This window comes from Lissotriton vulgaris, chromosome 5 (assembly GCF_964263255.1).
Source record: "Lissotriton vulgaris chromosome 5, aLisVul1.2, whole genome shotgun sequence".
NCBI classification, from domain to species: domain Eukaryota; kingdom Metazoa; phylum Chordata; class Amphibia; order Caudata; family Salamandridae; genus Lissotriton; species Lissotriton vulgaris.
This window is the reverse complement of record NC_141693.1, coordinates 1035368324-1035396320: the sequence shown is the minus strand read 5'-3', so window position 1 is coordinate 1035396320 and position 27997 is coordinate 1035368324. Positions and strand designations below refer to the sequence as shown.

The 27997-nt window shown below is 44.3% G+C and overlaps 1 protein-coding gene across 2 annotated transcripts in view; it reads left to right on the top strand.

Moving 5' to 3' along the window:
* Positions 1-27997, top strand: part of BTRC (beta-transducin repeat containing E3 ubiquitin protein ligase) — a 1268207-nt gene that overhangs the window by 1222846 nt on the left and 17364 nt on the right. For both annotated transcript variants that reach the window (XM_086922668.1, XM_086922669.1), the window contains one exon: positions 6392-6585. In XM_086922668.1, the coding sequence (XP_086778794.1) occupies positions 6392-6553 (162 nt within the window). In that variant the 3' untranslated portion in view covers positions 6554-6585. The remainder of the gene's footprint in view (positions 1-6391; positions 6586-27997) is intronic.

The window sequence follows — 27997 nt, the reverse complement described above, 5'->3', positions numbered from 1 at the left end:
AGTTCTAAACATCGAGAACCAATAGGCGACCATGACCTTACAGCCAATCTTAGCCCTAGTCCTAGCTCCCAATCAGTTCAAAAACCCTATTCTCTTCGTACAATAGAGGCCCTAGCCCTACCAGTAGTCCCACCCCAAGTCCAAGCAACCAATGGCACAGTAAGCCCTTGTCCCTACTTCCAATAGAAAGCCTAACCCTACTCTTAGTCCCACAACCAGTCCAGCAACCATTCACACCAGAAGCCCTAATCGCTATTTCCAATTCTAAATCTAACCATAGCCCTAGTCCCACCCTTGTCCCAACAACCAATAACACAGGAAACCCTAGTCCCTACTTCCAATAGAAATCCTAACCCTAGCTCTAGTCCCAACCCTACTTTGATTGAATCACAGACCCAGAAACCAATCATAACACTTAAATACCCAGCCAATGAGGACACTAACCCTAATCCAACAGAAACATCGGATACAACCACCAATCAATGTACACATGTAACAAACAATATCAGACCATATCAGGTCCCAGCGACCTCAGACAAGGTTTGCTGGCCAGGGAGTTGGAAGCTGCTTTTCCTGTTCAGAGTCTCCTAGGAGACGGACAGGCTCAATCCACACTTTGGACTTCTGCAGGTAAAGGCCTCACTAACTTGAAATCTAACAATACTGTTTGAATAAAAGTTTACTCCCTCTACTGGCCAAAAAACGAAGTTCACAGTCCCTAGTAAACACACTTTAAACAGCTCACAGAAGCTCCTTCTGATGTAAGATATCCCTGTTGCTGGTGGGGGGGGGGGGGTGCAGGGGGGCTGGTTTCACTGGTTTGTGAACACAAAATGGTGGCTGGGGGTGCACTGTTATAATATACAAGTTTTAGCACAGAGCAACGGAGAAATTTGGAGGGAAAACTGAAAGTCATCAGCAATGAGAGGGAAAAACTACAGAGTTTGGACTGCAAATCCCACAATTGAACACGTTAAATGGAAGCAATCATGGGCAGGAAAACACACAAGTTTAAAACACAAAACAGGTGATAAAATATCCAATTACAGGCAGGTTAAAACTACAATTTTAAAACTGTAACAACCATAGCCAAAGGCAGAAATCACAGAAAGGGAAAATCGTTTTTATAAAAAATCTTTTGTTTTGGGGAAGAGACAGCACTAGTCTGCCTCCTTACCACTTCCTGGACTCTGCTCACTGCAATCTTGGGCACAGGGAGGCTGCAACTCACAACATGGAGAAGAATGATTTGGGGTGCACCCAGCAAGGCGTTAAGGGGCCTGGGCTAGTGTGAGGGGACGGCTCAGAGTTGCTTGGTTTTTGAAAAGCCAATCCCCAGTCCTGGGTCTTCTGGCCTGGGGGAGGGGGTGCTGGGGTGCTGCTTTTCCTGTTCAGAATCTCCTAGGAGACAGACAGGCTCAATCCACACTTTGGACTTCTGCAGGTAAAAGCCTCACTAACTTGAAATCTAACAATACTGTTTGAATAAAACGGTACTCCCTCTTCTGGCCAAACAATGAAATGCACAGTCCCTAGTAAACACAGTTTAAACAGCTCACAGAACCACCCTCTGATGTAGAATATCCCTGTTGCTGGGGTGGATGCAGGGGGGCTGGTTTCACTGGCTTGTGAACACAAAATGGTGGCTGGGGGTGCACTGTTTTAATATACAGGTCTTAGCACAGACCAAAGAAGAAATTTGGAGGGAAAACTGAAGCCAATTTGTCTTGTGAAACCTTCAACCCATCCAGCCATGCAATAACATTGTTTACATACGGCATCAAGTCATGTGCATTAAAATTGATGTATTGATGGGACGGAGATGGGCTCTTACTGTTAGTGTTCTAGGGAGATGGGTCCATCGATAGTTCTACTTAAAGAGGCAGGGCAGCCCGATCACAGCTGGGAGCTCACCTGAGTACTTAGATGAAGGTGGTGCCCCGCCATAACTACTTTACACTCAACCTTCAAGTTACTGATAGGCAGGGCTTTAAGTGGGATGAAAAAACTGGGGGGGGGGTCTCTAAAAGGAGCGTAGCCAATGTAATTAAGGGTGTGGCTTAAAAACATGTCAGCTAAAAATCTGTGCTTAGCATAGTGTGCCGCTCGACTTGTATTTTGCAGTTTCTGTCATTGCATCCACATATATGATACAACAAGTAACATCATACCTACAAAAAGTCAGGGAGTATTGTCTTTGTCAACAGTTGTTAGTTGCATAAGAATAATAAGCAGCAACTATGGCTTGTGTATAATATTGAAAAAGATTCCACTTAAGCCCTGGTGACACCACAACAATGTTGCTGCTCCTGAGTTTCAAAAAGAGAAGCGAAATCCAGAGAGAAAATTACTCTCTTTAAAGGATTTCCCTTTCCCTACAACGCTTGCCTGGCATGACGTCATGCGTTACTTCTCCACTAGTGAGAAGTGAGCAGTGTGCGAATGCGCACATTGATGAGCCTGCTGTCACTGCAGTCTGGAAAAAACAGACCGCCTGTGCCAGGGCAAAAAACAGAGCCCGATAGAGACCTGTTTCTATGCCCCCTTTAAAAAACTGCTGGTGCTCCGGCCCGGTGAGACCCGCCCCACTTAAAGCCCTGCGTGCGGCAGGTATGGTGGATAGTTTGCCATTTGTAACTTTCTGTGGATGAAGCTCGTGATGCTCCACATTCCTGCATCTCTCCCTTCTAAAATGTTGCTTTATACCGTCCCGATATTCTTTCTGTCCCCAACTGCTTTTAGACTCTGGCTCAAGTCGTCCCAGGAGTGCTTTGAATTTGAAAGAACTCCAGTAACAGTTTCTTTCGCTTATGCTGACCATCTGGGAGTATTTTTTAATCTGGAGGCCCTTAAATGAGTACTTGCTGGCAATATTGATATTCCTTGGATCTGCTTAAAAAATGTTTTTACATATTACTTATAATGACATTATTCTATGTTTTAACATATAAAAGTGACTGCATAAATACATTTGTAATACTTAAATAAATAAGTAAATCTTTTATCATAAGTATTTCTCTACAACTTCTTCACATTTGAACTACAAAAAATAAAAACAAATTAATTTAAAGTACAGCAGCACTTGGACGTCGGAGTTTATTAAATGCAACTTAGATCTACATATATTACCTTCCTTACCTTCCATGTATTTATGTATCTATATATTTATTACTTTACATCTAATTCAGCATATCCAATGCACTACCCTATTTCTAACCCTATACCACTCTACCTAAACTTTGACTAATCTCAGACCTCATTCTTCTTCTCTTTCCAATGCACTACCTTATATCTCACCGGATACCTCTATCAATGTATCCTCTACCTCCGTTTTCACATTCATCCCAAACTCCATTCCACTAATATGATCCCCAAAAGAACCTATTTGACTCTTCCCTCCTCTACCCCTCCTTGCATCATCTCATACCTCTTTTACTATTAAGATCTTCCATAGAAGCCTTTCTAAACCCTTCCCTCCACTTCTCCCTCCTCTCCCCTTTACTCATCCCTAACCCCCTCCTACTGGTATGAACTTTAAAGAAAAAAAACATTTTAGACCCTTCCCTCTTCTATCCCTCCACTATTCCTTTTCAATCCAAATAACAGAAATGTCCACCACTCAAATTAATTTCATATTTCCCTACTAGTTCCCCAATAACCCTGTTTGATTTCCGGAGTAGCGTGCTACTCCCTGAAAAGCACGTTAATACTTCATCAGGGGTAGCAAGTGCTATATAAATGCAAACATTTTCCCTCTTCTATTCCTCCTCTATTCTTCTCAATCGAAATAACTAATATCCACCGCTCAATTTACTTTCATATTTCACCATACTAATTCATCACTAATCCTTTATGGGCTACGGAGTAGCGTGCTACTCGCCAAAAAAGTTATTCAACACCTCGTCAGGGGTAAAAGGCGCTATGTAAATGCAATTACAATACAATACAATTGTTAAAAAAAATAAGCGTTTGCTTCGAGTGAGTCGGGAGTCAATTCAATTTTGGGTTCTCACAGAACAGTCAATGATGTCATTACTATATTGTGTATTACATAGGGAACAATTAAATGAATGTGTCTTTTGTACTGTTCTCCCAAATTTGGTAGTTCATGTTCTCTATCTAGAGTCTGCCGAGCGTTGGATGACGAGGGTGCACTCCTTATGCCTCAAACCACTCGGGGTGGCTATAGGTAGTGTCATAGGTCGTATCATTGGGGTTTCGGAGACTTTGGGACTAGCCACATGGGTTACTTTGTGAAAAGGCCAAAGTATTTCATAACACTACCAAGTAAATTTACTGAAAAATGAAAAGCATTCTAACTCCATTAGCAACTCTTAGGAAGAATAGAGAAGATTGAATACAGGGAGTGTTTACGGCACCAGGAACAAGGAGAGTGTGTGATGTTGGGCAGTGTGCTGTGGCGTGGAAGTAGGGTGTGTGATGCTGCAGCACTCCCAGATGTCCTTGATGGAGCTCAGATGGAGAATTAACAATAAGAGGCCCTTACTTAATAGCATTAGAACATTTACTATGCACTCAAGTACAGACTGTCTTATGACAACACAACCTTAACACCATCTCCTACGCTGACGACACCCAGCTGATCCTTTCCCTCACCAAAGACCCTAACTCCGCCAAAACCAATCTTCACGATGGTATGAAAGAAGTAGCCGAATGGATGAAAAACAGCCGCCTAAAACTTAACTCAAACAAAACGGAGGTGCTCTTCCTAGGATCATCCCCCTCTGACTGGGACGACTCATGGTGGCCTTCGGCTCTGGGTACAGCACCCACACCCACAGATCACGCACGCAACCTGGGCTTCATCCTAGATTCCTCACTCTCGATGACCAGACAAGTCAACGCCGTCTCATCCTCATGCTTCAACGTACTTCGTATGCTCAAAAAAATCTTCCGTTGGATCCCCTCCGAGACAAGAAAAACTGTCACCCACGCACTAGTCACGAGTCGACTGGACTACGGAAACATCCTCTACGCCGGAATTACAGCCAAATTACTGAAAAAACTCCAACGTTTTCAAAACGCATCAGCGAGACTCATTTTGAACATCCCTCGCCAAAATCACATTACCGGCCACCTGAAAGACCTCCACTGGCTCCCCGTCAACAAGAGAATAACATTCCGTCTCCTCACCCACGCACACAAGGCCCTCTACAAGCTAGGGCCCGAATGCCTCAACACTCGACTATCCTTCTACACACCCACCCGCCAATTAAGATCCTCCAATCAAGGCCTCGCCGCAATTCCGCGCATCCAAAGATCCACCATGGGAGGTAGATCCTTCTCCTACTTGGCGGCCAAGACCTGGAACTCACTCTCCACCCACCTCCGCCTTACACAGAACCACATCTCCTTCAGAAAAGAACTTAAAACCTGGCTATTCGATAAATAATGAACCCCATCCCCAAGCGCCTTGAGACCCTCTGGGTGAGTAGTGCGCTATATAAATTCTTGAACTTGAAAGTGCTGCTAATTCTTTGAACATGAACAGCTTTGGCTGCAAATGTAAGGTATTTGACAATTTAACTAATGACACTCTTGCTGAGGTACAGGTGAACGTATTCCAGGGGGTTTCGAGCACATATATAAATGAAGACACATACTTGCTTTACAAAGTACAAAGCAAATACCTCACAATATTTATCAGCAGCATCAGTGTTGTTGCAAGGATGCCGTGGGTCCTAATAGCTGCAAGGAAGGCGGGATTTCATGCCATGGTTTATTAGTGAAAAAAACTGGCGTCATTCGGGAGCAAAATGCCCCCATCACCCTGGGCACTGGTCTTACTGAGCATTCTGCAGTATTGATAACGATTTCCTTGGCATTAAAGCAAAACAGGAGTACTTAAGTCAAGTGATGTTGATGGCCAGTACCCCCACTCTGAAAATTGTTCCAGCACCACTGGCAGTAGGTACAGGATTCCAGGAGATCACCCGCTCATCCATGTCTCAGTGATGGTCCGCGGCCTTGTAATGGGTTGGTTGAGAATTGTGATGGAGAGCGAGGTAGAGCTCCCTATGTCTTTGCCATCTTGTTATTCCTTCTTCACAATTCATATCAGACTTTTAAAAGGCAAACCTCGTTTTTTAAAATGGTGATATGATGTGCATAGGGTAGAAGAGCAATAAAATGCACCGGAGAGTTGCGCACACACCTGACCATCCTGCCTTATTTCTAGAAAGCTATGCACTTATTATCAATCAAGTTCTCTTGCACTGGAAAAAACCAGTTGTATACGTTGGTAATGTAGAGGAATGAGCTAGGAGTTCCAACATTGAAGGGGTAAATATCTATGTTATTAAATAGTGGATTAGTTGACAGTAATTTACTGAAATAATTGTAACACAAATTAAAATATTTGTTTTCACAGGAACATTCTGGAAGAGTCTTCCGTCTTCAGTTTGACGAGTTCCAAATTATCAGCAGTTCTCATGATGACACCATTCTTATTTGGGATTTCCTCAACGATCCACCAGTGCAAGGACAGCCGAACCACTCGCCATCTAGAACATACACATATATCTCTAGATAAAGAGCATGGATCTATACATCTGAATTGAACAGGTACACATGCTGGATAATATTTATGGGTGGAATATGCACTTCCGAAAGTGAAAGAGTTGTCATAAAGCTGTGGTTGCTAGCAGGATTCAAATCGAAATTTGACACGTCTTGACTGTGTAGACAAGTGCCATCTTAAGGTGAAGGGCCCCTGGGCATAGGTATATTTTGGCACTCGCTGATTAGAACATTTACCATAAGTATGCTGTCTCTCGAGGACCAAGTTGTTATTTTACAACTACAGTGAACACAGGCACTGTCCGTAGGTGGGGGCCATTGTCAAACAGACCATGGTGAAAAAAAATATTTGGACCATTGACAGTAGGACAACAGTAATGCCACCGAAGCAATTGTTGCTATCATAGATAATAAAAATGAACTACCACAAAAACCAAATAACTAAAACAAGAAAGGTTTTCTATGTCCATTGTGTGGCCGTTTTGTATCTTTTATCTCTTTGTTTCTTGTTGTTAAAAGTCTTTATTGTGTACGATATCCGCACTGTCGTTTTATTGCCTTTTTGTCAAAGCTTATATCTGAGAATGGACAGAACATACGCCACTTCTACTTCCTTGATGATTAAAAGAGACTTATTATGGTTACCTTTAACTAACTTTTTATCTAGGAAATAAACCTAATCTTAATGTTATCATTTTTGCAATGTTATTTAATGTACTTTAACTTGGTTCTTACTATATTTATTTCTCTATATCTCGTTCTCTCTTTTGGACTCTTCTCTTTTTCTTCTCCTCCTTTTTTTTCTTTCTTCTTTCTTTATTTCCTTTTCTCCCCCTCTCCAATTCCTCTCCTTTTTCTCTTCACGGACAATTTTCTAAAAATGCATTCTCACTTAGTACAGTTATATCTCATAAGGATACTGAACAATACTGTTTTTAGTCCATGATCCACGTTATTAAGTTTCCTGCTTCTCTAGACTTTGTAATGATGTTTTACATTATTTTATAATCTCAATAAAGCATCTTAAACTAAACAAAAAGCTCATATCTGTGGCTTTCATGTACTAACAAATGTAAACAACATGGGTCCACGCCTCAGCTTATTAAAGCCGGCGTTAATAGGCTTTGCTAATGCTTGTTTACTATCAGGACTAACGTGTGGACTTGTGACATTGTAGGGCATGGTTACCGTACCTCCCTGCATGTTTGATGCCTGAACTAACTCTCTTTGTAGTCGGAGCAGCAGATACATATTTGATTTCATACAAAGGGCCTCAGAGTCAGAGGTTCCAATCTCTTGCAGGTATAGATTCAACACTGTAATATAAAACTGTCCCAAACCCTGAACCAAGTCACAATTTGCAGACAAACAATACCAGCTTCCTCTCTGTCAGACCCAGCATCTGCTCAGGTTAGGGGTGTCAGTCTTCCCCTACCTCGACAACTGCCTGTAGAAAGCGTCCTCGCCACAGGCTATCGTCTCCCACCTTCGACTACGGCAAACCTTCTGCATTCGCTGGTGTTCTCTCTAAATGTGCCTAAGTCACACCTGACTCCTTCTCAGACACTCCCTTTCATCGGAGCTGGTCAGGACACAGTGCAGTTTCAGGCTTATCATCCCGAGCAACGAGTCCAGGATATTCAGGCTATGATTCCAATATTTCAGCCACTGTTCTGGATTTTGGTTAAACGGACTCTTAGACTGTTTGGCTGCATGACCTCCTGCATCCTGTATGTGAGACATGCCAGGTGGCGTATGCGGGTTCTGCAGTGGGACTTGAAGTTCCAGTGGGCACAGCATCGGGGAAATCTCACTGAGGTGCGTCCGATCTCGGAAGGAACTGCAAAAGATCTGCAGTCGTGGTTAACGAACTGCGATTGTGTCAACTGCAGACTCCTCTCCCTTACCCAACCAGATCTCAGATGCGTCACTTTTGGGATGGGGTGGCCACCTGGGAGAGGTGGAGATTAGGGGATACTGGTCTCCGGCAGAGACGGGGCTCCACATAAATTTGTTGGAGGTCTGAATGATTTGGTTGGCATTGAAAGCATTTCTTCCCTCTGTCAAGGGGAAGCTAGTGCGGGTGCTCACAGACAACATCACCGTCATGTGGTACTGCAACAAACAGGGCGGGATGGGGTCATGAATCATTTGTCGAGAGGCTCTTCATCTCTGGACATGGCTGGAACAGCAGGGCATAACTTTGGTGGTTCTACACCTGGCAGGTTCGCTGAACACCAGAGCAACCAGACTCAACTGTCGATGCCTAGCGGATCACAAGTGGCGTCTCCAGTCGGAGGTGGCGCAAGGTCTCTTTCAACAGGGGGGAGAACCTTGGGTAGATTTGTTCCCCTCCAAAGAGAACGTGCAGTGTCAGCGGTACTGTGTGCTGGAGCTTTCAAGGCGGCTATAACTCAGCGATGCTTATAGTCGCGAGTGGATCTCAGGCCTGTTGTATGCCTTTTCGCCCATACCATTTCTGCCCAGGGTTCTGAAGAAGACCAGGAGCGACTGGGCCCAAGTCATTCTTGTGGCTCTGGACTGGGCAAGGAGAGTCTGGTATCCAGAGCTTCTGAGAATGAGTATCAATCCTCCATTCAGGCTAACCCTTCAGGAGGCTCGTCTGCTGCAGCAGCAGGGGAGGGTACCCCACCCGAACCTGTCAACTCTGCACCTCCATGTGTGGAGATTGAGTGACAACAGTTGATAGCTTTTGACCTTTCTACCGAAGTCTGTAACATTATTCTGGCAGCCAGGCAGCCATCCACTAAGACAGTATATGTCTGCCGTTGGCAGTAATTTGTATCATACTGTGCAGAAAATGTATTGACCCTCTTTCTGCTTATCTTTCTATTGTCCTTTTATTCATTCTAACCCTTGCCCAGCAGGGCTCTGTCTTGGGAACTTCCAACGGTTACCTTTCTGCTCTGTTTTCTTTTTTGCGATTGCCAGACCTGCCCCTCACTCTTCAAGTCTCCTATTGTACTCAGATTTCTAAAAGGCAAGCTCACTTATTTCCACCCGCGCCCTTTGTTATGCCACAGTGGAACCTTAATTTGGTCCTTACCTATCTGATGTGTGCTCATTTTGAGCCCTTACACAATTGTTCCCTCCAGCTGTTGTCCATCAAAACAGACTTCTTAGTGGCGATTACATCTGCCCGGATGGTGATTGAGTTGCAGGCGTTATCTTGGTCGACTGCCTATCTAATATGTTTTCCAGACAAAGTGGTGCTTTGCCCTCGGGCTTCCTTTTTGTCAAAAGTTGTGACTCCATTCCATCTGGGTCAATTCATCACATTTCCCACCTTCTGTGCTCCACCGCATCCCTCTAAGGAAGAGGAATGTCTCCACCGGCTGGATCCAAACAGAGCGTTGTTGTTCTACCTTGACCGCACAAAAGAGTTCTGGGTGGATGACCAACTCTTTGTGGGGTACGTGGGAGCAAAGAAGGGAAGGGCATTGCAGAAAAGGACCATCTCTCGTTGGGTTATTCTTCGCATCAAGATCTGTTATACCGTGGCAAAAAAAACAGCCCCCTGTCGGATTAAGGGCCCATTCCACCAGGGAAAAGGCTGCGACTACAGCCTTGAAACGCTGTGCCCCAGTCCAAAACATCTGTCAGGCAGCCACGTGGGCTTCTTTACACACGTTCGCACAACATTAATTCCTTGATATTGCAGGACTAGGGTTGTTCCACCTCTTTCGGGGCCCTAGTTTTGCCCACGACTACGTTTATCCGTGTGCCTGTGTGGCACCAATATAGGCACCGTGATGTCATAACCGATGCTAATGACGCCGACGTCGTCACGTGGAGCCAAATGGAGCCACCCGACATCGCACGCAAGGGATATTGCTCAGCAAATGTTTCCGGATCAAGCCTGATGCCTGGGAAATTCAAAGGTTAGGAATCTACAGCTGGATAGAGTCTCTACCAGATAATGTGTTACCTAAGTTAAGTAACTGGTTCTTCACTTACAAAGAGCAGATCTGGAGTGTGTTCGTGCAGCAGACCCCCTTTCTTCATGGCGTGTTTGATGAGTGAGCGGGTGTTGAGGATGAGTAACATGGAAAATGATGAATCTCGCATGGAAGGCATGTGCTGCTTGTCAGTCAAATTAAATGGGGCAAATAGGGATGACACATTCATGTAACTCCAGGGCACGCAACCCGTCTTAAGAGTCTGTAGTGTCCATGCAAACTGCATCACAGAACGCAATTGATTTTGTCCATGGTACAATACAGACACTTCATCATTCACAATGTCAACTACAGAAGAGACAATATTGTTCAACGTGTAAATTCGGGAAGAAAGCATGTTAATACTGTTATCGACAACTGCAAGCACTTTTTCCAAATTTGCTTGGTCAATCGCCCTTAGGCGCTTAGCAGCCTCAATTTGCGAAAATTTCCAAATTTCATTGTAAACTGCATAAATCCACCGTTTAGACCTACCCTTAGCCGGGCCTTTTATAAAATCATTTAAATCCACATTATCAGTCAACTGAGACAGATGTAGTTTAACTGCAGCTAAAGTGGAATGTTGTAACCAATTCTGACACAGTTTCCCCACAGAGTAAGTGGTGACAGTATAATCAGTTTCAAAACGGGAATCAGGTCTGACTTGTGTGAATCCTTCAGCCAAACCCAGAAAACGACGTTGGCAAGAATCAGCACTTCTTTGCCATATCAGCCAACCCTTTGGATCCAAACTGGATACATTAAAGGATGAATTGTGTAATAGAGTCTGTAACTCACGAATAGACAATTCAGAAAAATTACCCCAACCTGAATATTCTTCCAATTCGGGGATAATTGGTGTATTTAATTTTTTAGAAGTAGCCAATCCAAAGCATGTTGTTTGGGAAATAGTAGAATTTAGAAACAACATGTGATTCGGGATGAGGCATGCACGGTGCAAAGCCTCAGTGCCTTGTACCTGCCAATCTTTGGTACCCCAAACCGATTTAAGGTCAATTATTCCTTTCCAGAATTCGTAGCCATCTACAGCTAATTTGTCTAGAAAGGACTTCGAATACAGCAATTTTGTATCGTTAAGTCTAACTTTGGACATGGGCTTTTGTGTCATTTTGAAATAAAACGACTCAGGATTTGATTGATTAAAGTCTGTAAAATAAGTGTATTTTTTCAGAAATGTACTGGAGCTGCCTATTAATGGAGCTGGGCAGTGTTCCCACTGTGTGTAATTCACAGCAACCCTCCTGGAATTCGTCTTATGCAGAAAATGATTATCATAATGTTGGAAGCAAAACAAATCACCATAATTAACAGAATCTAAATATAAATCCTCAGCATCAAAAGCTGCATAATATTTCAAATCAGAGAATAATGCTTCTACGGCCTGAATATCCCAATCATCAGAACGTATACTTTGTTTAATCACATCCCCCATGTTTACTCTAAGCACATTCGGAACATTAATCACTTCAGTGGGCCCATGTATCTGAAATCTAACCGCATCCCACACAATCCCATCAAGGACAGGCCAAGCAGTAATGTTGACTGTATTCAAGTCTCGTTTCAGTCTGTGTGCTGAATGTGAAGAGGAAAGAGGGGCCAATGTTCCATTAAGGTACCGAATTCCTGTTCTTTCTTTAACATAGTGGCCATCGATCAGGCGGAAAAAATAAAACACAAAACCAATTGACATAAAAAGGTAAAATGAAAATAGAATCAACCAAATGTATGTCCAAAGGGGAATTAAAAAATGTTTTTTAAATAGAGTGGCATATTTTGCAATAGTTGACGGTTTCTTTGAAAGTTCCGAAACAGAGTCAAAAGAGAATCTGGACTGGTCGGCCAAACGAGTCTGCAAATCTGGCATTGATAAATCAGCAGGATAGGTGTAGTTCAGCTCATCAATGTTAGTAACAGGAATAGTATTTAATAAAGGACTGGATATAGCAGGCATCTCGAGGGACACCTCCTGTCCTGCATCAGAAGTAATAGCCAGCACAGAATGCCTCACCATGGAAGGACAGGATACAGCCGGTGTCATGCTATGAAGAATCGGCCACCCTGTGTGTCTTGACATTGTCAATAGAGATAAATCTGTTTTCCTTACGACCTGGAAGTGGTGGTAATATGACTGTTCTCGTGCCCTTCACTCCAAGAACTCGAACCGGTGCACGATATGAGGGACCAAACTCTTTCTTGTTATCGATCTTCTCTCGAACCAGTTCTCCAACTTGGGGTAGCCAGCCAACTACCGGGATCTGCAATGCATCATCCGATGTGGAGGGCAAATGTTCCTTTGCAAGACTGTCTCTGGTCTTTTGTAGATCCTGTAAAACATTGAAATGTTCATCTACGTCAAAGGCCGCGGCCTGGGCCTTGCAGTCTAGACCATCGAGGTCAGGGACGTACATCTTGATACCAAAGAGCATTTCGTATGGGGTCCGACCACCCAGAGACCTTCTAGGGAGGTTATTAAGCGCACTGGGCACGCCATTGAGGTGGGCTAACCAGTTTCTGCCAGTGCCTATAACTCGAGCTGTCAAAGATTGCTTTAAGTCACGGTTCATTCGTTCCACTACACTGTTTCCCTCGGGTCTGTATGGAGACGAAAACTTGACTTGGACCCCCAACGAAACCATAGCATCCTTATATGCCTTAGAGGCGAAAGCCGGACCCTGGTCCGAATGGAAGGTACCACAGGCAAAAATCCCTACAAAGACTTGCAAATCCTTAATGACAGTCCGTGAATCAGCGCTCCGATAGGGCCATATCCACATAAAGCGTGCGCATGAATCAACTGCTACTAAGATGTACTTATATGCAGTATCAGAAGAAAAAGGACCGCAGTGATCTAAATAAACACACCCCAGTAGTTTATTAGAAATGTACAACTGTGTCTGAGGCGGCCGCGCAGCAGTTGAAGGTTTAATCTGCTGGCAAATGTCACATTGAAGGACATAATCGCGTGTCTGTTTGTACAGTCCCCGCCACCAGAACCTCTGTTGTAGCTGAGTTACAGTGGCTGAGACGCCCGCATGCGCAGACGCCACACCTTCATGAGCCGCTGTAATAAAAGCAGCCCTGCGATCCGAGTTGGGAATTAAACGTTCGCCAACATCAGGAATTTTCACATAAGGAACCTTATCGGGACTTAAATGGTATGTGTATTTAGAAGGGAACCCCGCAGGATATTTACTTCCCTTCTCAGTAGCAGCAATTGCTGCCAAGATGTCATCATCTATCTTACTTTTGGACCTCGTGACTGCTGCAACTAGGTATTTTTATACTGCTGACTTCGCTGCTTCATCAGCAAGCAAATTACCGACAGCGTGGACTCCCACGCGCTGATGGCCAAGAGTATGAATTACAAACACGAGTGGCAACTTTTCTTTGAGTTCCGCCACCCGGACCCAGATCATTTTATGTTTTATTGTGCTACCTTTGGAATCACGAAATTCATTCTGAATCCAAAAGAACAAGTTCTCATTGTAAGACTGGACACAGTAGTAAGAGTCACTTACGATTAAAGTCGTCACACTAGGATCCGCGTACTCCAATGCAAGCATCAGAGCACGAAGCTCTGCCAATTGCGCGCTGCAGTCCCCAAGCGTCTGCGTGTGCACGACACTGGACTTGAACTCATCGTTCACCATGGCACCGACCACAATGGCGCAAGCGGAAACTTAGGTATGTTTAGAGCCATGCGCAACCTGCGCCGAACCATCAGTGTAAATGATGCAATGGAAATCCTCCAACGGCCGCATTGCTAAAGGAGCAGGATGAACAAATTCATACTGTAAGTACTCCCGCGACCGTAAAGTGGCATCAAAAATAAACGTGACATCCTAGGATGACAAAGATGCAGCTCATTGAATCCACCGAGGGTGCAAAGCTTTAGAATTTGGAACACTGGCTTTAGTAACTGCCTCCAAGGCAGGACACGGAGTTACAACCAACATGCGTTTTCCCTGCTACAGGGCACCTTCCCTGAGAATTGCCATCTGCACAGCCGTCAAAACTTTCTCCACAGTGGAAAAGCGCATTTCAGCCAAAGTGTACAAGTGTGACTTGTAAGCCATAGGTACTGTATCTCCCTCATTAAAAGTTAGGTACGTGAAGCCTACCTTCCCCGGGACAATTCTTATCACCAGGTTGGTCTGGTTATCTCGAGTCTGTAAGTATTCAGAAGCGAGCAAATAAGCTTGCAAAGACTGCAGAATAGCTGAATGCTCAGGCAGCCAGCATGACTTGGAAAAAGATGGTTGTACCAAAGCATACAAAGGCTTGATACGCTGGGCATATTCCGGAATGTATGTGCTTCCGAAATTCAAAAAGCCCAGTAAAGATTGTAATTTTTTCAGTGTTGTCGGAGAGCGCAACTGTGCGCATTTCTCCAGGAAGTGAGGAGCTAAGCCTTTTCCTTCATTTTTTAGTTCATAGCCTAGAAACAACACTGCGTACTCTGCAATGTGCGATTTTGTAAAATTAAACTTGTAACCCATGTCTGCGAAGTTACAAATAATACTGTTCACTCGACACAGATGCTCCCAAAGTTCGTCATCTGTGAGACAGATATCATCCACATAGGAACAAGCATCTGGTTCGACCCTCTCCAACAGAGAGACAATGCGGGCGGAAAATACTCCAGGACTATTCTTTTAGCCCATTGGGAGACGCCGAAACATTTTTTGGACCCCGCCGCTTGTGAAAGAAGTCCATTGGGAACTTAGACTGTCCAATGAATGGGCATAAAAACCATTCGAAATGTCAAGCGTGGTTTTGAACCGCTTACGCACAAGACTATTTACAAGGGCCGAGCCGTGAGTATTCTGTACTGCACATTTACGGCAATGTGAGTTTAAATGCCGGTAATCCAAAACCAAACGGTAAGAACCGTCCGGCTTGTTTACAGTAAAAAGGGGGTTATTCATCGGTGACACACACGTTTCAATTACACCTTGATAATCTAATTGTTCAAGGATCGCTGCGACTGAAGCTTTGGCTTCACGTCGTATGGGATATTGAGGTTGAGGCTGCGGCTGAGACCATAAAGGAATCCCGTGGCTCGGGGACAATTTATCCCAGCCACACTGATTGCGGTACATAGCCGGTGGAAGCGCCAGAGCCCACTCTTCTGCAAAGTGCAGTGCTTCCACTCTCGAAACAGTGTTCGCAAAACTGGGGAAGATTACCTCCTCCCCACTTGGAGCTGCGAGCACAAAAGGTGGGGGCCAGTCAGCCTCCGAAAGCAAAATGTCATACGTAGATGAAAGATTTTCCCAAAATACCCCTTTTATGGTACGCTGTATGTCACCTTCAATTAACAGGACAATTCCAAAAAGTCTATCAGGGGGAGCAACTCTTGTATCAGCTGTTTCAATCACAACGTAAGTGTTAGTCGCTGTCACCTTCAGTAGTGGACGAAGGGCCTCTCTCACTATGGTAATCTCCACCGCGCTGTCCAGCAAGGTCAGAGCCCACGTCAGATTCCGAAGCCGCGTTCTCACAATCTGGGGCATATCGATGCGCCGTTAAGGCTGCGACTTTCTTCTTGGCAAACTGCAGTCTCTGAGGCGTAGAGCCCTTCTGCTTGTCTGCACCGTTGCGTGGGCGGGGCTGACCACGTCCTTGCTGGCCACCCCGGCCCCTGCCGCCCCCTCCACCACCGGTTGACGGAGCCGATGAGTCCTGAAAGGAACGAGGAGAGCGTTGGTCAGAAGCCTGAAATCGTTCAGGTGACTTAATCATCGTGCGGTCGCGCAAATCATAAACCCGTTCTGACTGCGCAGGCAACGGAGACGCAGGGCGCGAAACCTGTGTTTGTTGTTGTTGCTGTTGCTTACCCTGATTCTGTTTTTTGGGCCAATTTTGTTTCTTGGACTTGGGTTGAACGTCAGTTTCCAAAGTTTGTCCCTGGGGCTGCTTCTTCTCCTTAGTAGAAAAAGGCTTATTACCCTTACTATTGCGACCCACGGTTTTATAAGCCGCCACAATTATCCTTGCTAACTGTCGGGGTTACTCGGCATTGGGAAACAGCGCCAAAGCGTTAGCCACCTGAAAGTTCACTGCATCCCCCTTGTCATTCGCAAGGATCAGATCGCAAACCACATCAAAGGAGCCACATAGGCGCAAACCCAACTCAACAGCCGATTCCGGCCCGTGATCATCTTGAACACGTTTAAGACCGTAGACAGATTGGACACAGACGGGGAGCCGAAGCACCTCGAATATACAGCCGCAAAAGTCTTACCCCAGGTCTCACAGTCAACAAGCTCAGGGGCCAAATCTTTCGGCAAACTAAGCGTAAGAATCCGGTGTTTTTCACCAGGAGTCGTATTAGGAAACACCGCCTCCAGCTGGTCAAATTTCTCGGCAAGCCAGAAAGGAAAATCATCCTTATCCTGGGGCTTCTTGCCCATAACGGAATTCACCATGACAGGACTGATTTTCAAACCAGCCTGCCCTGCCGGAAGGGCTGCACCTCTAGGGGCCGCCCCTTGAACATTACGACTTGTGTAATGCACAAGGGCTCTAATCACAGCAATGGCGACTACATGAAGACGCCTAAGGTCACCCACGCTACAAGTGGCGTGATTAGGGTGAGGCGTAAATCCAGCCAAAGCGGGCCAATTTGCGCCCGGAATGGACAAAGGACCTAACCTCGGAGCGGTTAAAGAGTGGGGTAGGGCGCCACCAAACCAAACTCCATGCTGCCAAACATCAATAGGTACTTCCTGTGCTCTGTACGGAGCATATTTAGCAAGTACAGGTGACGCAGTGTATGAGTGGAACACACCAGAATTTGGGTCCACTGCCGGAAATGTCACCCACGAATAAAACAGTTCGTACGGGTAAGCATGTTCCGCACTCACCACCAGAACCACAGCCAAGCCTTCCAAAGGTACATCATAAGTCCGCAAATGATCACGCACCGCAATGCGACTATGCAGCGGGATGTCCACAGCTTGTGCCATTACCGCACAGGAACGTGAAAAAACAAAGATTACTTTGTAGCACAACTGGGTAGCAATTCAAGGAAACCGATTTAGATAGATTCAAGCTTGAAAAGACCTATTTCAAAAATAGGTAGGTTTTTCCGACACCACCGTTTTCCGGAAACGGGAATGAAGGGGTTAAGGTTTGAATGATATACTTCTCGAGTGTCATGATATAAGGCCAACAACGTATGGGCGCCATGTAGCAGGGTTTCCGTTCTCCCACAGAACTGTGCACAGAGATCAAGAACCTCGGTGAATTAGAGTGCCCCAAAACCCACCTTAGTATCCAAAATCCCCTTACCGAACTAGCTACAGTGTCTCATTGGTCATAACAAACTCCCGATGACTTAGACAAACCAGAGCATGAACTTGGGTTACCTCAGGTATCGTGGAACACATGAACACTCTTTCGCTCTATAATCATTTCAAACCACAACGGGGAGTAAAAGAACACACGTGCAAGTTTGGAATATTTATTTTTCAATGCAAGGTTCTCAAACGCAGTATCTTATATAATACCAGCATACATATTATAAAAATCAGAGTTATCAGCATAGTCACTAATCCATAGTAAGCGAACGGTGATAGCATATTATAATGCAAAAATCAATAGAAATCTGTATCACCTATATTTCGCGCGACCTATTTAGCATACTATATTATATCTAAGAAGGTCTCATTTGGGTTTTAGCAGGGCGGGCCCATACCTCTAAATGTCAGTAGGAGAAGATCACATCATCAGCTACCAGCTCTCTGCATGCGAAGTACCATCAAGTGTGTTTTTGCATTCTCGGTAACTCTATCTTAAACCCGCTTAGAGCCCAATGTTGGCAGCAACATTATTTGTGTTATGTCTAATGTGGTGCGAGGATCAGGCCTCCCAGCAACCTTGTGTTAGGGTATTCTTAGAGGGTGCAGTTCTCAGTGTGCAGACAGTGTACCAAGTGTACCAAGCACAACTGATATCAGAGCAATAACATATTATACTCAAATAAATCACATCTTTCGTCTAGGTTGAAAGCTACAATAACAATTATGTGTTGTGTGCAAACTGAAGCAGAAAGGAAAATATGTTGTTTAAACATTTAATAAACTCATGCTAACTTAACACAATATATGGAAAAGCAGTAACTATATGACAGTAGGTTGTGGGAGTGGGAAGGATCGAAGGGGGTGGTGAGTGGTATGCAGACAGATAATGGGAAACAAAGTCCTCTTGCTTGGCTTCTTCTTTTTTTAATGTCTGTTTTGTTGAGAAACCAGTGAGGTCATGTCCTGTGCTGGTGGATGAAGGGAAATGTAGTGATATCACTCCCTCTACAGATAGATAATGGGAAGTGAAGTCCTCTTGCTTGGCTTCTTACTTTGAAGATGGATTTGGCAGGAAACCAGTGACGTCATTTCCTGTGAAGATGGATGATGGCAACTGCAGGGTTGTCTCTTCCCGTACAGGTGGATGATGGGAAATGAAGTCCTCTTGCTTGGCTTTTTTCTTTTAAATATACATTGGTGGAAAACCAGTGACGTCACTTCCTGTGCAGATGAATGATGGGAAAACTCTACAGCTCTGAAGTAGGAGATGGTATGATTTGCATGAATATTTTTTGGAAGGCCTAGTCCTGCCACACCTTAATTAGGGTAGCGCACTTTTGGAAGAAGAAATAACAAAAGAAGAAATCACCCAGGCAATTGCCACCTTCCCACATAATAAAAACCCCGATGAGGATGGTTTCCCAGGAGAATTCTACTGATGCTGCAAACAAAAAAAAAGACTATACTCCCTCTACAAAGCCAATGAACAGACAGGAGAGATGTGAAGCCTATCATATTTCTCTTTCAGGGCCTTGATAACGGTCCTCTCTAAACCTAGGAAAGATCAACTAGAATGTAGCAGTTATTGCCAATCTCCTTATTTAACATAGACGTTAAGATCCTGTGGAGAAGTGTGGCTCAGGGGTTAGAGGCAGCAGACCCGGAAGCTGAGATCGGTCCTGGACCAGGGTTCAATTCCCCGCCTCGGCGGGTCTTGAGCTCAAAAGCTCCACGGACTCGATAATTCTCGTTCCTGTGCCTACTCGACACACGGGTTCACACTCTGCGACTCTGGGCAATAGCTTGCTTAATCTCCACTACGGCCCCTCGCGGCGGGATGCCTGGCTTTCACCTTGTGGATACCCTGCTGGGGTTATCTCACAGGGGAATACCAGGACGGGTTCCCAAGGCAAGCGCCTTGATGCCTTCGGGTGATACGTGCGCTATATAAATCGCAATACATTTACATTTACATCCTGGTAGGGATGCGCACTCTGACATGCTAAGGCGGGCCAATGACTCCTAAGATAATATGCTGGCACTGTCTCTTAACACTGAGAAGGCATTCGATAGGACTGAATGGGAGTACATGTTTCACACCCTGCAGAGATTGGTACTGGGTGAGGATTTCATTACCAAAGTCAGAAGGCTGTACGAGGCCCCCACAGCCTAGGTCAACTGTGGGGAAAGGGGTCCTGACGGAACTTTTTTCAGTCATAAGAGGGGCACATCAGGGATGCCACCTATTGATCCCACTGTTCCTCTATAATCACTGGAAAAGTCCATCCATCAGGTTGAATAGAATAGCACGAATACCCACTCCGGCAGGTTCTCAAAAATCCATGTGTATGCGGATGATATCTTACCCAGTCTTGGTAAATTAAACACCTCTCTCTCGGCTCTCATGTCCACTATCTCAGACTTCTCAGAAATATCGGGATACAGAATCAAATGGGACAAAAGTGAGGCACCAATACTGTCCGTGTGACAGCAAAAGCAGCCATAACACATTGCAAGTTCCAAGGGAAGTCCGAACGTCTCAAATATCTGGGGGTGTATGTTAACAGAGGCCAGGATAAAATGGTTTTGGATAATCTAGATCCAACGTAGACTACGCAAAATGTGCTTATCTAAACTTATCATATTACCTCGAGTCATACAGCCGTTAGGTATGCCACCATTTACAGTTAAGATCCCTATACTGGGGAGGATTGAAAAGTGAATAAAGACTTCCATCAAGTAAATATGAATCCAAGGCTAAGAACCTCACATGTATAGTCCAGAGGCAATGGGGTGGCATAAGCCTACTGTGTGTTGAGCACTATTACATAGCGCTCCACTTGTCCCAGTTTATCTGTGGCCGAGACAGAGTAACATCCCCTTATGGGTTGACCTCGAATGGGGGATAGCACATACCCGGCCAGCTCTTCACATACTATATATAATCGTTGCACCCCAGCTTCACAAACCATGCACCCCGTAGTCCCAACATTGGTAAGGGTCTGGCTATATTTGCATAACATCTTCAAGACTTATGTTCGAGTGCATAGATGGGCACCCCTTTGGCACAACGCTAGTACATGCACCCCATATGATGAGAGACCTTGAAAAAGTCTCTTACTCTCACACTAGACCAGCTACTATCACCGGGGAACTGAAATCTTTTGATACACTTTGAGAAGAATTCCATTTACGATGTGGCAGAAACGGAAATACCTACAACTGAAACACTCCCTCCACAGCTGGTTCGGCACATCATCATGGGAGGTAGGGGACCTTCCCCCAGTGCAATATCTAAAAACTGGGGATTATTTAGGGGAATTTGGGTTTTAAAACTTACACCTACACTCCTACCCGCTCTTGCTGCAGTAATTAACCGGATAGTAAAAACTGCTACAGACTGCTTATACAGAGGAAGAGTGGACATAAGTCATTGGGAATCTAGACAGATGGGTTAGACACTCCAGGCTGAAGTTTAACCTTTTTATATCACTTCAGGATTGGTACTGGACTCCCCAAAAACGAATGACAGTCGGCCTCGTGCACCATACACATTTTCGGAGGTGGGACCATGCCCTAAATCATCTATAATTGTCCAGATGTGTCTAGATACTAGATCCTCAGCTAAGAATACCCTAAGCAGGACCTGCATCTCCCCTCTTTTTCTAAAAAAAACTAGTTTTAGTACACAATATGCGGACTCTCTGACTTGAACATGTCACTTGAGACACCACCAAGACTGCTGCAGAAATGTATCCTGAGGCATTGGCGTTCCCATGGCGAGTGGGTAACAGAAATGTACGAAACTGCATCCTACCTAGCATTAACTAACTGTTTCCGTTGCTTTATATATATTTTATACCTTATATAAGCTATATGCCTGTGTAGCTAGATGGGTATATGCCTATATGAGTGTGCAGAACTATTTTTAACTATGGTGAATACCCACTGAAAATATGTTGGGAAGCTATTAGATCCTAATGACTTGTAATTACCTTTTCTCTTATTCCTTTTGCCCCTCCTTCCTCTTTTCCCAATCTTCTGACTTATAGACTTTCTTTTTGCTTTGCTCTTTTTGTTCAGGCCTTCTTTCCTCTCTTCTCTTTCTTTCTCCTTTTTCTCTTTCCTTTTCTCCTTTTCTACTTGGTCGTATTACTCTTTATTCTCCGTCCTGAACCACCCTTCTTGGATTGCCTTCACACAATCATTGTGCTAACTCCAATTGGTTTTTACTAAGAAACTAGTGGAGGTCCCCTTATTATTATCATCATTGTTGTTGCTGATGCTAAATCGGTACTCCCAACGCGCCATATGAAATAACACTATTTGATTTGAGACCATAATATTCTGTGCTGTTAAATATATCCACACTGCTGGTCACTAAGATAATGGCTATTGATTACTGGAGTTATTGTATAGGATTACAAACCTGTATCATTGTTTTATTATAAAGGAGAAGAACCATCAAATGTTAACATGTTTTCATATCAATATACTAATAAAAAAAAACTCCCGCAAAAAACACGAGAAAGGCTAGTTCCTCAGGTAGCAAACTTTAACAGAACACTACCTAGCTTATGATTTGTCTTAATGCCTACGAAATTAAAAGTAACCAAATTAGTCAAGGCACTGCTCTTAAAGCCTTTTAGTGTGTTAAATGAGGCCTCCTTGAGTACCTGCTGTATTGTGGTACTTGCACTAAAAAAAGTTTGAAAAAAAGTGCATGTCATTGTTTGCCACCCAAGCAAGTTGAAAAAAGCCCAGTAAGAACACAAAATAAAAAAAAAACATAAAAATGTACCAAAAAAAACGTACAAAACCCCCCTTTTTGAGAATCACCCAAAACAAATCAATAAAAAAGCTTGTCTCTATTAACTCCAAGGCCGGCCATACTGAGTTGGATGCTGGGCCTGGCCTTAGGCAAGGCATTGCAACCAATCTTCACTGCATATGTCCATAGTGTCTTCACTGTGACAGTTGGATGCTTGGCGATATGGCCGAAAGCCAAGCATTATGCCCAACCTCTGCTGCGAATGGCCAAAAGCGTGTGCAGCAGGGATTGGCTGCTCACAGAATTGGGTACTGGGCCTAGCTTACACCCAAAGCCTGTGAGCAACTTGACCTGGGCTGTACTCTGCTAAAGGATTTGTCCCAAACAGCGATTTGCGCAAAGTCTGGCCAAAGGCCACGCCTTCTGACCATGCATATCGGGGATGGCTTCAGGATGCTGGTTGGGTGCAGGGATGGCCCTGTAGCCAAGCCCCCACTGTGCACAGCAGGAAAGAGAATATTTTCATAAACGTTGTATGTAGCACATCATGAAAAGAACAAGAAATTCACTGTGAAAAATATAGTTAACATGAAGTTAAGGTTACGATTGGTTGTTACACTTTAGTATTGTTTAAAAAAAATTCTATGAAATCCACTTAAACCGTGTTTAAATACATTTATGGTTACGAATTGAAACCGAAAATATACTGAATAATCACAGTTATGGTTAGCTCCACAATCCATAACTCACAAAACAGCCAAAACATCAGCTGCCCTTCCCTAGTCTACCTTGGGCCAAGGGTTGTATATCGTCGCAGAAGCCCATATATTCTGTGGTGTGTATTCATATGTTGTTGTCTAGCCCAGGCCTTGTATGTATTCCCTTTCGTTCCTAGCTGCTTCCCGTACAATTAATATTTCATACCATTCCCTGACCTGCCCTTACCTGTACCTGGGATGATGAGGAATTGTGTGGGTATGGAAAAGACATTATGATGGATATGTGCTGGTTAAATCTTAGGACTCATCCCTCATGGGCTGTGTCAAGTCCATCCCTGACCTGCTCACTACACTACAGCACTTTGTGGCAGGAGTAAGCTTGCAGAAAAGGCAACAGGTGATCCTACAGCTACTATAGTGGGACGATGCATCTTAACCTTTTTTTTTCATTTATTTTTTAAATGACCACAACTCCACTAGGCTTCCTCCAACAAATATCGAGGATCAGGGAATGCAAAGGAAGAATGCAGCATCTCTGAGGAACAAGAATGGGAGGGAAATGTGTGCTTTTTCTGACCAGAGTTAATTCCACTTCCCTTAGTAAGCATTGCTGCCCATTTCACGTGTTCACCATAGCAGATAGATTGGTTTAGTCTCCTTCCTCATTGTACTCAAGAGACCCCTAGCCTGCTATGGCTAAGTCTCTTATTGTTTACTTGAAACATACCCCTCCCTGTGATCAATAGCAGTGTATTAGTGCCTAAATTCCCGCCTGTCCACATTGTAATATGCAGTAGCAAATACTAATCACTTTGGTTCTTTAGTTGTTTCTCTAAAAAGTTGAGCATTAATCAATGATTAGCCATATGACTATATATCTTTGTAAGAAATTGCGTTGTTGGTTGACGGGGTGAAACCCTACTCAAGCACCAACCACAATCCTTGTAAAGGTGTGGCACAAGCAAACTCCAAATTACCCTGTTCTCAACCCTCTGGTAACTTGGCATAGAGCAGTCAGGCTTAACTCAGAGGAACTGTGTAAAGTATTTGTGCAACAATTCACAAATTGATAAAGTGAAAAACACCACACAATAAGGAGCCCGCATCAAGGTAGAAAACTAGAGGGTTTTTTAAATAAATAAAACAAGACCAAAACGAAAGAATCCAATCAGTAGAACTGAAGATATGCAATTTAAAATATTTTGGTGAAAATAGCAGCACAAAACGCCAACTGTGGATATCTAGTTGCGCCTGATCAGGACAAAGTCACAAGTTCAGTCCGACCATGGTGGAGCGTGGGCCGGCTGCAGTGGCCCAATTAGGCCCACTGAAGAAAGTACCTGGCTTAAATTGTTGTGTGTGGAGCGTTGTGAGGAGCCACATTGAAGATGTGTTGCGCAGCCGAGTTGGTTCGAAGGTGAATCGAGGCTGCGGTGTGAGGTCCTGTGTTATCAGAGGATCCTGTTTATGAGATTTTGTGATGTGTAGTCCAATGTCAAGGCTGCATCTTGCAATTGGAGTGCTGTGAGGGTTCTGAGGAGCTGCAAGGCTACAATGTGGATTCCGGCGGTGTCGTCAAGGCTGCCATCCATGTGGGACACAACGACCTGCACCAATGATGCGTTACGCAGTGGCAGTTCCGAAGAGGTTGCGGACTGTGGCGGCGATGCAGATCTTTGCTACAGGTCCAATCCATGCAGCAATGGAGAAGCGTTGGTTCTCCTCATGGTTGCGCTATGCAGCAGAGGAGATGCGTTGGTTCTGCTGGATCCACAGAGGCTGGTAGAGCATCTTAGGCTTACTTCCAAGGGTCCCGTACTAGTGTGGCATCACTTGGCAGGGTAGACTCACAGATGGCTTGGTGCAGTTGCAGGGTTTTTGGAAGCCTATTATGCACATGAGGCTTCAGATCAGGAGGCCATCCAACTAGCCCTTAGAGTCCATCTGGAGTTCTGGGTTTAAAAGATGCAGGTCCAGTCCATCTAACCCAGGCAAGAGAGCAGCAGGACAGCAGTCCTCCAGATCAGCAGTCGAGCAGAGTGGCAGTCATTTCAGCAGCACATCAGTCCTTCTTCCTGGCAGAGTATCCACAGGTCTAGAAGAGTACTGAAGAGTTGGTGTCTGAGGTCCAGTATTTTTACCCAGTTGTGCCTTTGAAGTGGGGGAGAAGCTTCTAGAGGCATGCCTCTGAAGTGTACAGGTGCCCTGCCCTCCATGCCCTGGAGCCAGACTAACTACCGGGGGCATGAAGCCCTTTGTGTGGAAGCAAGACACAGCCTATTCAAGTGTAAGTGGAGCTGGGCTGAGCTCCTCCCTCCCATCCTGTCAGTGATGGCCCATCCAGGCACGCCTAGGCTCCCTATTGTGTGTGGCTGTCTAGGAGGAATACTCAAAGCCCAACTGTCAACTACACCCAGTCATGTGACCTGGAGAAAGGCTGTAGGCACCAAGTTGCTAAGGGAGGAAAATGCCAACTTTCTAAAAGTTTTTTTTAGTTTTTTAAATGAAACAATCTGACCACCTTTTTTGTCTTGCTGCTATTTATTTAGGCAGACTACGCGCCAATGTTTTTATATTTCTTGGGCCAGGTTATTTTTTTACCCTTATTTAGGCAATTTATAACTTATTTCCTACATTGATGTACAAGCCTGAAAATATGCGATACCCAATTCAATTTAAGATGAATCATTGACAAAATACATAAAAAGAACAACTTATTTGGAATCAAAACAGTGCAAATTCAAACAGTGCTTAAATCAAAAAAATCATGAATGGTGTAATATTCATGATTTTTTTTATTTATGCACTGTTTGAATTTGCACTATTTTGATTCCACATAAGTTGTTCTTTTTTGTGTATTTTGTCAATGATTCATCTCAAACTGAATTGTGTATCATATATTTTCAGGCTTGTACATAAATGTATGAAATACGTTTTAAATTGCCTAAATAAGGGTAAAAAATAACCGGGACCAAGAAATATAAAAAACATTTGGCTCATGTTCTGCCTAAAGAAATAGCAAAACAAAAAAGTGGTCAGATTGTTTCATTTTTTTAAATAAAAAAAGCTTTTCCTATGTCCTATCTGGCCACCAATAAGGACGTAAACCCATGTATAACTAACGTTCTAAAATTTAGAATCAAACTTTACCATAGGTCAGGATCTTTATTAAATTTCCAAAGACACCAAACATTAGCTGGTTACCTGCTCCCATTTGAAAATTAGAGCATATTAAATGTAATAAGGTAACCCCAGTGTTATCCTATGGGAAGGATAGGCCTTGCAGTAGTGAAAAACTAATTTAATAGTTTCCACTACATCATCAGGACATGTAAAACTTGAAAGTACTTGTTCAGCCTTTTAAAATACACTGCACCCTGAACGCGGAATTAGATATTTGTTGTTTCTCTCGCTTACTGTACGGGAGCTGAGGGTCTTGAATGTCTGTCTGCTATATATTCAATAAGAAGATTTAAAGCATAAATACACTGCACCCTACCCTGTGGGCTGTTCTATGTTACCTGGCTTGACAATATATTAGAATTCTGGGGCAGTTATGAACAAAATGCCCAGGAGCAATTAGTTTGTGCCCCCGCTTTCTGCACCCCTGGTACTTTTTGATATTACTGAAGGGGCTGCAGATGGTTGCACAGTCCCTTTTGTAATAAAAATAATGCTGGCACACATTGTGCACTTGGATGATTGTAATTTTATGGTCTCTAGTGGTCCAATGAAGCCTTTTTTAATAATGGCCTAATAATGGAATGTTTCCAAGAATCTGGGACACAACCATCCTCCAAAGATGTGTTGTATATGGTCAATAAGGGCAACAGTATAGTCTCCCCTCCATTCAATAGAATGTTCACTGGGGCTGGGTCTAACGGTGATCCTGATTTTATTGTGCCTGCTACTCCTATGATGTCACTTTTGCTCAGCCTTTTTTTAAAAGACTACATTTCTACTAAATGTGGATTGTCCGTGATATTGGTATCTGAAAGAGACTATTAGTTATAGATTCCTTACCTTAGAATTACCCTCAGGCGTCAGACTGGTTCCGGATTTTTTTTTATCAGCAGTACCCCTGCGCGCCGGTAGGTGGCGTCGGTCGACTCCGCGTCCGTCAAGATGACGTTGGGGTGTCTACTTAGACGTCGCCCCTGCTCGATGACGTCAGTTCTTTCTTTTTCCGCACCAACCTAGTGCATATCCGGAGTGAGCTTGGCCCTTAGTCACTTTAGACTAAAGTTTTTTTTACTTTTGTCAACATCTTTTTAGAGTCTTCGACTCCCGGTGCGCAGGAGTTTTGTCCCATCGTCAGACCGGATTCAAGGCCTTGTGGGTCCTGTGAAAGAGCTGATGTCCATCACGGATCTGCACTTTGTGTGGCTATGGTGACTGGAGTGCGACCACGACCCAAAGTCATGCTCCGACTGACGGGCCATGAATCAGAAGTCTCTGCGGGAGCGGTCCCAAAAGCTCTTGGAGGCCCAGCAGTCGGCTCCAGGTCACTCCTGATCTCGCTCGAGAAGAAGGTCTCGAGACTGGTCGCTGAGCTATCACACCTCGACAAAGTCTTTGCACTCTTCAGGTAAGTCGAAGCACAAGAAGAAGGAGAAGAAGCTCCGTCGCTCTTTGCCTTCTCCCTGTCGGTTGGCTGACACAATGCGGGAACCGGAGTGT